The sequence below is a fragment of the Phoxinus phoxinus genome, assembly GCF_949152265.1.
Source record: "Phoxinus phoxinus genome assembly, chromosome: 23".
In the NCBI taxonomy this organism is placed as follows: domain Eukaryota; kingdom Metazoa; phylum Chordata; class Actinopteri; order Cypriniformes; family Leuciscidae; genus Phoxinus; species Phoxinus phoxinus.
In genome coordinates this window covers 8,245,432-8,259,542 of record NC_136898.1, presented here as the reverse complement: position 1 = coordinate 8,259,542, position 14,111 = coordinate 8,245,432, and the positions used below count along the sequence as shown (strand labels likewise).

At 39.5% G+C, this 14,111-nt stretch overlaps 3 protein-coding genes across 3 annotated transcripts in view; 2 read left to right on the top strand and 1 right to left on the bottom strand.

Annotated features, from left to right (window-relative positions):
* Positions 1-12,584, bottom strand: part of LOC306991336 (olfactory receptor 51E2-like) — a gene marked incomplete at its 3' end in the record, with an annotated part of 93,478 nt that extends 80,894 nt beyond the window's left edge. Inside the window, exon 1 of the mRNA XM_079599067.1 lies at positions 12,347-12,584. The remainder of the gene's footprint in view (positions 1-12,346) is intronic.
* On the top strand, positions 761-1,824 carry LOC306991331 (olfactory receptor 2AT4-like; the record flags this gene model as incomplete). The annotated part of the gene is made up of 1 exon (XM_079599064.1): positions 761-1,824. Exon 1 carries the CDS (start codon positions 769-771, stop codon positions 1,822-1,824), a length of 1,056 nt encoding a protein of 351 aa, XP_079455190.1. The 5' UTR covers positions 761-768.
* On the top strand, positions 10,654-11,660 carry or30bu1 (odorant receptor, family 30, subfamily BU, member 1; the record flags this gene model as incomplete). Its single annotated transcript, XM_079599062.1, has 1 exon — positions 10,654-11,660. The coding sequence occupies exon 1, from the start codon at positions 10,671-10,673 to the stop codon at positions 11,658-11,660; it is 990 nt and encodes a 329-aa protein (XP_079455188.1). The 5' UTR covers positions 10,654-10,670.
* Positions 12,585-14,111: the final 1,527 nt, after the last annotated feature.

Genomic DNA, 14,111 nt, shown 5'->3' with positions numbered 1-14,111 from the left:
AGCTAACATTCATGACATAAAGGAGCTGTCTGCTGTCCAACTTAGGTCATAAAAGAGACTTTTAATAATAGGCCAAAGATACTTTGGCCTGGAAAAAAAATACTTATGCAGTAGCACCCAATTTGAAATGAAACGGCTGATGTTTCTGTGTTGTGCAAATAAATGTTATCAGGAAGAAGAACCAAGCCAAAATACATTCCATAGTTATCTTCTAGCAAAACACATTCACCACTCCCTAAACCCCAAAGGTCAGCCCAGTTTCACGACATCAAATGATTCAAAACATGAACCTTCATGACGTGTTGGACCCTACAGACTTTAACACTGATTCTACGCCTATAAAACAATGAAACCACAAGCATCTGCACTGATCACTGAGAAACGTGAGTGACACACTGAGCCAGGAATATTCTAAGCAGATGTCACATAACATAACAGAGAAATAATCAAGGTAATCATGTGATCAGCTGAAATACAAACCAAAATAATATTTAAATTTTTGCAAGTATTTGAAATCACAGAATGTGTAAATTTAAAAACTAAATAATGTTTTAAAATTATTTGTATATTTTACATGTTTTATGAAAAACAATATTTATAAATTATATATTTTATCATTTAAAATAATGTATAATTTAATAGGTGAACTTTATTTAAATAATGTTATATCATTATTATATTGTATTTTTAAATGTTGCCAAGAATCAATTAACTTCAAGAAAATATTTTTTTTTTTTAACTAGCAAATCAAAGCCATTTTTACAAGGTATGTCATGTGTAAAAGGCAGATACATTTGGTTCTTTTGTAAACAGATGTTAACTGTATGTTTTAGTATGTCACAGGCAAACGCAACCGCAGCTTCTGTTGTAACCGAGTTTTTCATCGTGGGCTTCCCTGGACTTCTGCCCAAATACTACAGCCTGATGGCAGCATTTTTGTTCTGCATCTACATCGCTGTAATCACTGGAAACTCTCTCATTGTGGTCCTGTTTGTGACTGAACGCAGCCTTTTTAAGCCTATGTATATTATCATGCTAAGTTTGTCCTTGTCTGATATTGGTTTTTGCACAGTTGCTCTGCCAAAAGTCATTTCTCGCTACTGGTTTAATGACGGTTATATTACCTTCTACGTTTGTCTGTTTCAAAGGCAGCTGATTCACTATTTTGGGACACTAAACTCTCTTATTATGATGATCATGGCTCTAGATAGGTACTTGGCGATCTGTTACCCACTAAGATACCTTGTGTTAATGACTAACCGCACTATGAGACTTTTAATAGGGCTTTCCTGGGTTACTGCAATGATTGCCCCAACCATAAGCTTAATGCAAACAGTAAAACTGCCATTCTGTGGGCCAAATATGATCGCAAATTGCTTCTGTGATAGCACATCTATGAACCAGCTCGCCTGTGCAGATGTCAGCCAATCAAACCTCATTTCCTATGGTGTAGCAATGTTTGTGCTTCTCGTGCCATTCTCTTTCATCATCTTTTCATATGTATGTATCCTCGTGTCTGTGCTTCAAATAGCAAATGCACAGGGTCGTATGAAAGCCTTTTCTACCTGTGCCACACAACTGACTATCATTATTATCTATTATGTGCCACGTTTCGTTGTTTACTCCAGTTCTAACATCCCGAACATTCAGATAAACAGCAGTCAGAGGATCGCCCTGGTCATGTTCTACAGTCTGCTTCCACCACTAGTGAACCCCTTCATCTACTGCATCAGGATCAAAGAAGTCAGACAGTTCTTTCTCAAATGGTGTGTCCAGAGAGACAGGATGAGTCTAAAAGTCCATAGGTTAACTATTTCTAAATGAGATCATCTGCCTATCCCTGTTCTGATGCATCACGATGCTGTGTATATGCATTTACAATATTTGTTAAAGGAACACGCCAACTTTTTGAGGCTTAAGCTTATTCACCATATCCCCCAGAGTTAGATAAGTCCATACATACCTTTTCATCTCCGTGCGTGCTGTAACTGTCTAACGAACCCACCGCTAGCCTAGCTTAGCACAAAGACTGAAGGTAAACGGCTCCAGCTAGCATACTGCTCCCAATAAGTGACAAAATAACACCAACATTTTCCTATTTACATGTTGTGATTTGTATAGTCACAGCGTGTACAAATAACAAGGTCACATGAGACACAGCCATCTTCTAACGTATACATACTGGGAACTATATTCTCAGAAGGTGAAGCAATGCTACTTCTGCAGAGTGCGGTGGGTGCGTCAGACAGAGTTACAGCACGCACAGAGGTGAAAAGGGTATGAATGGACTTATCCAACTCTGGGGGATACAGTGAATAAGCTAAAATCCCAAAAAGTTGGCATGTTCCTTTAATATAGCTAGTTAGTATAGTATATATATATATATATATATATATATATATATATATATATATATATATATATATATATATATATATATATATATATATATATATATATATATAGTTATAAATGCATAAACAGCATGTAATGTGATACATCAGAACAGGAAATTGTATGCATGTATATATATATATATATATATATATATATATATATATATATACATATATATACACACACACACATTATAGCCTATATATATTTATCCAGTTTTTAATAAAAAAAGAATACATGGAATATTTGTAGTTTCATTTGTCACACTGCCAGCACATTTATCAACTATAATATATTTTAATAATAAATAAACCACACATTTCCTACTAAATGTGCATTCAGTTTTTGTAGTTTCATTACTATTAGTAATATGTTCTATTATTTTATTTACGCAGGTCTTGGCTAAGAATGATTTTACATGTTTTCATTAGTATTTCTCATAAATAAAAACCAAATGCCAGTTAAAATTGAGATCATTTACTCACTTCTTAGTCAAAAGTCACATTATCGAACTGGCAAATTTCAAATAATATCACACTTAATTTTAGTTAAATATTATTAATTGATAATTGATGCACATGACAGTGTCCTGCTGAGCTATGAATTACTGAGCTAGATTCTGTAGTGGCGATTTTTAATATTTTATTTCTTATTCTGTTTCTAATGATTTAACAGATTAATGCTGTATGTTCTCTGTCTGTATTCTGAGTTTCCTGACGTAACGTTTTTACAACAATTCTTACCAAAGACAATAGATATAGAAAGACGGTTCCCCTTCAGTCAGTCACGTTCGATGTAGAGATGAAACGGTGTGCAAAATTTCATATCACGATTACGGTTTCAAATTTTAGTTACTTTGCGCGTGAACAATTCACATTGCTCCATCTACTCCAGTGTTGTGATCTAAAGACACCTTAAGATGACATGATTTAGAAACATAAATAAACTCCAGCAAGATGGATGCCTGAGGAGAGATCAGTTTCCATTAACTTTAACGACTTAAATATTCATTCGTATCTCACATTTGAATGGCTTTAAAAGTCTTTAAATATAGTGCACGAAAACTTTATGGTGCTTTACAGTGTTTGTTATGCCTTTAGTGGGGCTTAACAAGAACACTGAGAAGCTGCAGTTGTGGCAGGGAGGATTTTTTTGGGCGATTAATCTCCCAAGCACTGTCACTGCCTTCCACCATATCTTCTCAAACAAACAAAAAGCTTGAGTGCCCACTGCAGCCTGCACTATAATCCTACAAGCTGTACCACCTCCCCTGTGGGCTTCAACACTGTAAAAGAGCTATTTGCCTAAAAGAGCGAGCTATGCCACTCTCATCCACATCTCCTGTTGCCGGCAGGCAGCAGCATGCAATTCGAGGAAGTTATCCCATCTCACGCACAAGGCTGCTGCCCCACTGCCGGTACGTCTGTGGTCCCTCTGATCCCGCTTGTACAGTCCCTGAGAGCCTGGCTAGCGCTTCCCAGACCATCTCGCTGGCTCATTCGGACCATCAGACTCAATGCAATTCAGTTTGCCTCACATCCCCCCAAGTTTAGGGGCATCCAGTTCACATTCATGCTGGCCAGCGATTCTCCTGTCTTACAGGCAGAAATCTTAGTCCAACTAGCGGAGGACGCAATAGAGCCGGTCCCTCCAGCCAATATGAAGTCAGGGTTCTACAGCCATTATTTCGTTAAACCCAAGTAAGGCAGTGAGTTACGGCCAATCTTGGACCTGCGAGTTTTGAATCTGGCCCTTCACAAGCTCCCATTCAAAATGTTAATGCAGTAACACATTTTCCAGTGCATCTGTCCACCTCAATCAGTTGGGACTTTGTGTCAACTGGGAAAAGAGCAAGCTCTCCCCCGTGCTGAGGAACATCACGATGCAGTAAGCTGTAAACAGTAAATCTGTGGGGAAGCATGACCTGATCGTCAGGTTTCTAAAGGGGTGCGAGAAGGCCAAATCATCCTCGCCCACACACATACCCTCTTGGGATCTTTCATTGGTGCTTACAGCATTACAGAGAGTCCCCTTCGAACTGCTGCAGTCAACTGAGCTAAACATTTACCTGTTTCATTGAAGACTTGATTCCATTCAAGAGGGTAGGAGACCTGAAATAATTTTCTGTAGACGAATCATGCCTGGAATTCGGGCCACCAACTCTCACGTTATCATTTCAAGGACCAGATGGTAAACCTGCCAGCGCTGCCCCTGGATGAGGCAAACTCAGCCCTTGCTTTGCTCAGTCCTGTCTGCACTTTGCGCCTGTATGCAGACCGAACGCAGAACTTCAGAACCTCAGACCAGCTCTTTGTTGGTTATGTAGGCCAGCAGAAGAGAAAGGCTGTCTCTAAGCAGAGGTTAGCCCACTGGATAGTGGATGCCATTGTCTTGGCGTACCAGATCCCAGGCGAGCCACGCCCTATCAGGTTGAGAGCTCACTCGACCAGGAGTGCCGTTTCCTCCTGGGCGTTGCCGCACGTCGCCTCACTGGCAGATATATGTAGAGCTGCAGGCTGGGCGACACGCAACACATTTGCCAGATTCAATAACCATCATGCAGAGCCAGTGTCCTCCCGTGTACTCGCCTAAAATAGCCAGTAAACACCGGAGACACGCTCTGTGTTCTCGGTCATTCCCCTCCTAAAGCCCGGATACATCCGCTTATCTTGTTCCTCAGTTGTGTTCCCCAGCTGGCAAACCCTGTCGAATGAATTCACCAGCATTGGCAGTCAGACGTGGGGGAGTGTCCAATGCCAACTCTAACACTCTTAAGTATGCCCAATGGTTGACCCTGTGCTAGGCTAGGTGCCATATGTTGTGATCCCTACAGTGATCCCATGTGTGTATTTTTCCAGGCTACGACACTCCTGTCGGCGAACCTGTGTCTTTCCCATGGCAGAGTCCGCTCTGCCGTCCCTGTCGGTGTTGCGGTCTAACTAGGCCGGAGCTACCTCAGAGACTTTCCCTATGTAGCACTGCCCTAATGGCCAGTCCATGTGTATTTCCCACATTACCTCCCTATGGTCAGGATGCGGCCTCAATAGCATCCCTTTCTGCTTTCCCAGTGTTATCCAAATAGTCTTAATGTACGGGTCAAGCGGAACAGCAGTAATTGACCTTCTATGCGTAAGCCCTGTCCCATCTTCCACCCCAGGAGGTGCGGGTGAATTAGGTGGCTTACACGGGCGCTGAAAGGGGCAGCAATAGTGGCATCTAGTAGGGAACTCATTACGTCAGTCATTCCGACGTAACCCCGAACGTGAATGACTGAAAGGGAGACTCTAAGTTACGCATATAACCCTCGTTCCCTGCAGGAGGGAATAGAGATATAACGTCCTGTCACCACAATTGCTGAGCCACTGTGGAGCGGCCAGGTCACCGGCTCTGACCTAAAAATGTGAGCGCATTCGTATACACCCGCGCTGCAGGGTGGAGCAAGCGATACAAATCTAATGTACATTGGCTTGTTTAGTTTACACTCAAAGGTGATGGGCTCTCAGGTGTAACCTAGACGTTCACTCCTATTATGAATGGGAGAAACTGTAATACACAAAATAGCTGAATAGTCCTGCCTTCTAAAGTAAAAGAGCCAATTAAATACCAATTACCAATAAATCGCTGATTGGTAAAGTCATTGCGTCACTGCAGCTGCCGTTAGAAGCTCCGGTTCCCATCGAAACCTTAAACTCTGAGACTGCACCTGCGCATTGGCTGGTCTAGCCTGAAAATTATGCTTTTTTTAACACTATTTGAGCATAAGTAACAACATTTATTGGACAGTTCATGTCAGATGTTTTTGCTGATTTGATTATGTTATAAAATTGTGAGTTCGGCAAGCAGTTTTTGAGATTCAAGGATTCCATTTAAATAGATAGGCTTTGGTCTTGAATGGAATTGTGGAATTGTCTCAAAGGCCATATTGTATGAGCTCGTTAAGTTCCCATGGTTAATACCTAGATACTAGTTCCAACAAGTTCAAATTCGAGATATTTATTGTCAAATGTACTTGGTACAATGAAATTCTTATTTTGTTATCTCCTCAAGAGAAAAACAGGGTAGAAGGGCAACAGACAATAAATTACAAAGACAACAACTGATTGCTCCTGTCTGCCTTGCTGCTGTTGCTCTGTTGAGTTTGGTTTGCGTCTGTAAGCTTTGTCTTTCTGTTTTGAATCATTATTTACTATCATTCCCTGTTGTTTATACGGCTAAATATAACTAACTCAACATCACATATTAACCTGACATCGCTAGTTTCAATCTAAATCGTTGCTAGCACAAACACGCTAGTAATTTGCTAGCCTGTTAGCCTAACATCCGTGCACACTTTATTTATTAATTTATTTATTTCGCTGAACATTTATTTATGCTTTTACATATCCAACAACTGTGGTGAGTCATATTCTCGTCTTATTGTCACTTGCACTTCATGTAACACGTATAGCATAGCCTTTTCTGTCAGCACAGGATTTACATGTGATAAATGCAGGGAGATAGTCAGGCTGATGGAGAAGATTTCAGAACTAGAAACACGCATCCAAACATTAATTGAGGTTTATTGTAAGAGTGCAAGGGCTGTAGACTACTTTGGATGCGACTAGCTTAGTGAACTCTGTGCATTGTTCGGTTCCGGCTGAAGTAGAGCCTGTGCAGTAGGGCAATTGGGTGACCGTGAGACACTGTAGTCGCGGGTAAAAAACACCGCTCTTCCGTTCCGATTACCATATAAAATAGATTATCCCCACTCAGTGAAAAACCCACTGAGAATCCTGTTGAATGTGCCCTAGTTATTGGCGATTCTATTACACGGAACGTGAAAATAGAGACACCAGCCACCATAGTCACATGTTTGCCGGGAGCCAGAGCGCCTGACATCAAAGCAAATTTAAAAGTGCTGGCTAATGCTAATCGTAAATCTCTAAGATTATTATTCACGTCAGCACTAATAGCGAGAACTACTGGACAGAGATGCGTAAACTTTTGGAAACTGGAGCTGTCTGTGTAGATCCTGATCCTGTTCCTGATACCCCTGAGTGTTGGTACATTCCTTACCACCTTGTTACCCACAATGGAAAGTCCCGCTTGTCTTTAATTCTTCCCATTAGTACAGAGGTCAGAACATTAACCAGCACTTATTGCCCGGACCTACCCTTGGAGCCTCGTGTCCACATTCCCGTTGTCCTCCTTCGTTTCCGAGAGCATCCTGTGAGCGGAGATATTAAGGCGATGTTTCACCAGGTTCGCCTCCTGCCTGAAGTTCGTCCTCTACTCCGCTTTCTATGGCGAGACCTGCAGATGGATGAGGCTCCTCCTCAGACCTTCAAGTGGTTAGTCCTACCCTTTGGTACCACTTCCAGTCCTTGCTGTGCTATCTATGCACTCCAGCGCCACACTCATAAGCATCCCTTGACAGATGTGGAGATTCGTTTCTCTGTGGAGAGATGTTTTTACGGTGATAATTGCTTCCAGAGCCTACCTACTGCTGATGTAGCCAAGAGTCTGATTGGTCGCCTGCATACTATCCTTTCCGAAGCTGAATTTGAGATCCGGCAGTAGGCCTGTAACGATCCTGCTGTATTAAGTCACTTACCTCCCAATGCTCGAGCTACTAGTGTGGAGTTGTGGCTGACGCAGGAGAAGTCTGACGTCCCTGAGTTTGAGTTGGAATTGGCAGTCCGATACCTTGTCCTATAAACACTGACCTGTGAACTATGAGACCGCCACCTTAAGGAATATTTATAGGATCCTTGCTACACAGTATGACCCTTTGGGATTGCTCCTTCCTTACACAACCCGTGCGAAAGTGATCGTTAAGCACCTTTGGAACCAACAGAGAGAGTGGGATGATCCTAACCTACCTCCTGACCTGCTCCACTCCTGCATGCAGTGGGAATTTCCCACTGAACTTCACCGCCTTCCTAGTGTTTCTCTTCCTCATCCTTATGTCCCTCCTGCAGATGGGATTGGAGGAGTTACTCACGAGGTCCATATCTTCTCAGATGCCTATGAACAAGCTTTCGGAGCCAGAGCTTACCTACATACCATTGACCTTGCCGGTCAGACATACCTGTGAAATACCTGTACCTCTGAGCTTATCCTTTATAAATACATAATCTAAACTTGCATACCTGTCTCCTCATCCTTATATTAAACGGTGCTCTGACAGGCACCCAGAGGGGTTCACTAATCTAATTACAAATCAGATCCAGACAGTCAAAGTTCAAAATGCAGAATCCTCCAGTTGGATTCATCTACTGTAATATATAAAAAATGTTGTCTTAAGATAGTTGCTTTAAAATATATGACATAATATATGAAATTATAAATTAAAATAAATAAAGCAAAACAATGCAATGCAATAAATCTTTCTTGTAATTCGATTGGTGTTACGGTGTGTAGTTATCATTTACCCACAAGGTGGCACAAACAGCTCACATTCATGACGTAAAGGAGCTGTTTGCTGTTCAACTTGACAAGTCATAAAAGAGACTTTTAAAGGTACACTATGCAAGAATTGTACCTTAATATAACAGCTTCAAAGTAATTTCGATGGTAAACGAACTCGTAGTTGGGCGAATCATCCCTATAGCAAAGCTGGGGGGGGGGGGGGACGCCGCTGAAAAAAACAGCAATGCAAGTTTGAGAGGTGGCGCCCCCGACAAATCTCGCGAGAATCACGACTTGCTTTACGGCACGACGTCAGATACAAAAACAATCTATGAAACAGACTATGGAAGACACTAGCACGCATTTCAGACGTGAATCATGGTAGAGTCGATGAAGAAAACGCGGTCGGAAGAGTCAAGGAAAAGAAAACGAGAAACTGACCACGTCAGGAACTGGACAAGAGTCTCATTCGGTCAGGCTTTCACTCGTTGGCGAGAGCTAAAGAGCAGCAATGGATGCAACAGCAATGCTTACCTGGCGTTCTTGTTGTTGGACTAGTAGACATCTTCGGAGGCTATCTGTGCCTGTCCGACGCTTTGTAACGCGTTGTGTTAGGAGGAAAGATAGGCTCACAAAAGTTATTACAGAGGCCAGACAGACTCACGGAGGCGATTGGCATCTTACAACTTGCACTTTATTCCCCAATCGAACTCGCGTAACTGTCTGTCACACATTCTACCATCCACAGCGTTACTTGATGAACAAAAATAGGATAAGAATGAGCATCAAACAGAAATAACCCGGCGCCGCATACATGGGGTGTTTGAGGCGCACATACAATACAGACTGCCGACAGATCAACAGGGCGCGCGCAGCTCTTAAAGGGGCCACACCTTATTTCCACTCGTTACAGCTTCCAGGTACCGGTATACAGAGGGAGGGGATCAGGCCGATAGTACGGGATGCTATTGAGGCCGCATCCTGCCCATAGGGAGGTAACGTGGGAAATACACATATGGACTGGCCATTAGGGCAGTGCTACATAGGGAAAGTCTCTGAGGTAGCTCCGGCCTAGTTAGACAGCTACTTTAGGGGTCGCTGTTTGACAAAAACAGAATTCCTACATAGTGTACCTTTAATAATAGACCTAAGATACTGGAGAACATTTTTTTAACTTTGCACCCAATTTGAAATTAAACATTTGTGTTGTACAAATAAATGTTATATCTATAAGGGAAGAGAGAACCAAGCCAAACACCCCACTCCCTAAACCCTAAAGGTCAGCCCAGTTCCACGACATCAAATTATTCAAAACATGATCCTTCATGACGTGTTGGACCCTACAGGCTTTAACACTGATTCTACGCCTATAAAACAATGAAACCACAAGCATTGATCACTGAGAAACGTGACACTGAGCCAGGAATATTCTAAGCAGATGTCACATAACATAACAGAGGAATAATCAAGGTAATCATGTGATCAGCTGAAATACAAACCAAAATAACATTAGATTTTTGCAAGTATTTGAAATCACAGAATGTGTAAATTTAAAGGAAATTATTTCATCTTATTTAATAACTAAATAATGTTTTAAAATTATTTGTATATTTCACGAAAAACAATATTTATAAATTATATATTTTATAATTTAAAATAATGTATAATTTAATAGGTGAACTTTATTTAATTTTTAAATTTTAATTTCCAAATTTTTTAATTTTATATTGTATTTTTAAATGTTGCCAAGAATCATTTTAACTTCAAGAAAATATATATTTTTTTCAATTAGCAAATCAAAGCCATTTTTACAAGGTATGTCATGTGTAAAAGGCAGATACATTTGGTTCTTTTGTAAACAGATGTTAACTGTATGTTTTAGTATGTCACAGGCAAACGCAACCGCAGCTTCTGTTGTAACCGAGTTTTTCATCGTGGGCTTCCCTGGACTTCTGCCCAAATACTACAGCCTGATGGCAGCATTTTTGTTCTGCATCTACATCGCTGTAATCACTGGAAACTCTCTCATTGTGGTCCTGTTTGTGACTGAACGCAGCCTTTTTAAGCCTATGTATATTATCATGCTAAGTTTGTCCTTGTCTGATATTGGTTTTTGCACAGTTGCTCTGCCAAAAGTCATTTCTCGCTACTGGTTTAATGACGGTTATATTACCTTCTACGTTTGTCTGTTTCAAAGGCAGCTGATTCACTATTTTGGGACCCTAAACTCTCTTATTATGATGATCATGGCTCTAGATCGGTACTTGGCGATCTGTTACCCACTAAGATACCTTGTGTTAATGACTAACCGCACTATGAGACTTTTAATAGGGCTTTCCTGGGTTACTGCAATGATTGCCCCAACCATAAGCTTAATGCAAACAGTAAAACTGCCATTCTGTGGGCCAAATATGATCGCTCATTGCTTCTGTGACTCTTCATCTATAAACCAGCTCGCCTGTACAGATGTCACCCAACAGAAACTCCTTGCCTATGGTTTAGCAATGTTTGTGCTTCTTGGGCCATTCTCTTTCATCATCTTTTCATATGCATGTATCCTCGTGTCTGTGCTTCGAATAGCAAATGCACAGGGTCGTATGAAAGCCTTTTCTACCTGTACCACACAGCTGACTATCATTATTATCTATAATGTGCCACGTTTCATTGTTTACTCCAGTTCTAACATCCCGAACATTCAGATAAACAGCAGTCAGAGGATAGCCCTGGTCATGTTCTACAGTCTGCTTCCACCACTAGTGAACCCCTTCATCTACTGCATCAGGATCAAAGAAGTCAGACAGTTCTTTCTCAAATGGTGTGTCCAGAGAGACAAGATGAGTCTAAAAGTCCATAGGCTAACTATTTATAAATGAGATCATCTGCCTATTATATGTTTTGATGCATGCATACATGTTATTGTTAGATTGTTATGCATTTTCAATGTCTTCTAATATTATAGTCATTTTCTATTGCATATCAATAATAAATTGTATTATAACAAATGTGGAAGGCCATTTATCACAACTCAATAGACAAGTTCTTCTCTCTTTAACCAGCACAGTAAATCACAGTGGGTTATTAGCCCTCAATGGTGATTTAACAAACAAAAAAAAATGCTCAGAAGATTCAAGATTGAATAAAGAGACATGTGGAAAGGTGCATGTCCTGCTGCACATGTAAAACAGTTTTATTATAATTATTATGTGTTCAGGTTTTTTAGCTTCTTTAATTAAAATACTACATGGAATATTTGTGCTTTTAAAGATCATGGAAAGTAGCCTATATCATTTATTATATTTTATATATATATATAAAGTCTTACTATAAGGCGGAGTGGAGGTTAGGCTACCAGTTTTCATTAGTGTTTCAAACTAATTAAAATTAGGCTACATGCGCGTGTTATGCTAAATTAAATCAAAATAATTCAAATCTGGACAAACTGTCACATTTCAAAGAACTTCACATTTCCAATCTCATTTGAATAAAGTAACATTAAACATGAATTGATGCACATGACAGTGCTGCTGAACAGAGCAGAATAAATAAATTATTCTCTTACCGTGTTTCTGTGGAAGGCCGTGGATTGTGTGCTCGTTAGATTCCCATGGAAGCACACGTGGTTTGGTTTAAACTTGATACTTGCCATGCCAAATACTTCATTGTAATGAACCGTTAAACAATGTTGCTAGCTTCTCATGATTAAATCCATGTTTTGTATTACTATAAATCGCGTGTCTTGGTGTATATTTGCTCTACATTGAAATCAATTCCTTAAAAAGTGTTTTGTATTAGATCAAAATTTTGTTTCCACTAGGGGGCGAATGGCGGTTGAATCAATCGGATCCTTCTTTTAGTCGTTAGTTATTTTTTTTAATTTTTGATATTTCTGCACAAAAACACAATTACAATGAGCAATATTAACATTAATAAATACTTATAAATAGATATAGATTAAAAGTATAATACATTTTTTAATGTGATTTTAATCTGTGAATGGGAGGTGTAAGGGTAATTATCATTTTACCCACAAGGTGGCGCAAAAAGCTCACAGTAAGAACGATATTTGACATTCATGGCCTAACGGAGCTGTTGTACAGGTGAAACTCGAAAAATTAGAATTTCGTGCAAAAGTTCATTTATTTCAGTCATTCAACTTAAAAGATGAAACTAATATATTATATAGACTATTACATGCAAAGTGAGATATTTCAAGCCATTTTTTATAATTTTGATGAGTATGGCTTACAGCTATGAAAACCTTTTCACAATATTCTAATTTTGAATTTGGAGTTTTCATAAGCTGTAAGCCATAATCATCAAAAATATATCAAATAAAGGCTTGAAATATCTAAATTTGCATGTAATGAGTCTATATAATATATTAGTTTCACCTTTTAAGTTGAATTACTGAAATAAATTAACTTTTGCACGATATTCTAATTATTCGAGTTTCACCTGTACATCTGATGTTTTTATTAATAAAATATAAAAGAGAAGCTAACATTGATGACTGTATTTTTATATAGTCCCTTTTAGAGTAGCCTACACTATTTTTTGTTATGTTTTTGAAAGAAATCTCTAAAGATTGCATTGGACAATCAATGTCCTCACAAAGAATGGGTCTCATTCATGAAACACGAGCAGAACGAATTCTTGTGTAAATCGTGTGTAAAGTGGTTCTGGCGTAAATTTTCGGATTCATTAAAATGTTCGTATTTTCCAAATGTTAGTTGGTACGAAAGAAATCTACACCTGCTCCCAACCACGTGTAAATAGTGCGTTTAACTTCCGAACGTTTTGCTCATTAATAAGGCTGCATTTTAATTCACCTAATCAGGTACATTTACACACAGCATTTTGAAAAAATATTATTAGCCTATATATAGCAATACATATGGTTTTTCTTTTTACTTTTATTATGAGAGCCAGTAATAGCATCTGCAAACAGTACACTTTAATAAAATAATTAATTGCTTTCAATAGGGCTGGGCTATATTTTTTCGAAGTGAACTAATTCGTTTTTTGCAGTCGCTTCATGTCGAACCATTTTCTTTTCACTTCTGGGACTGTTCGATTAACAGATGAAACTCCATTAACTGCATCTGTAATATGCTGCCAAGCTTCCTTTTTTTAGGACCTGATACGCCACTATAGGCTACGCTTGAAAATAAAATGTGGCGTTTTTAATGAACTTCTGATAATAAAATTCTGCATCTGAGAAATTGTTCTTTTTCATTCGCTTTTGAGAAGACATGTTGAAATCCTTCGTTTGGTGTCATAATATGATGCCCATATATAGTTGTCAGTCGGATTTAATGGGCGGG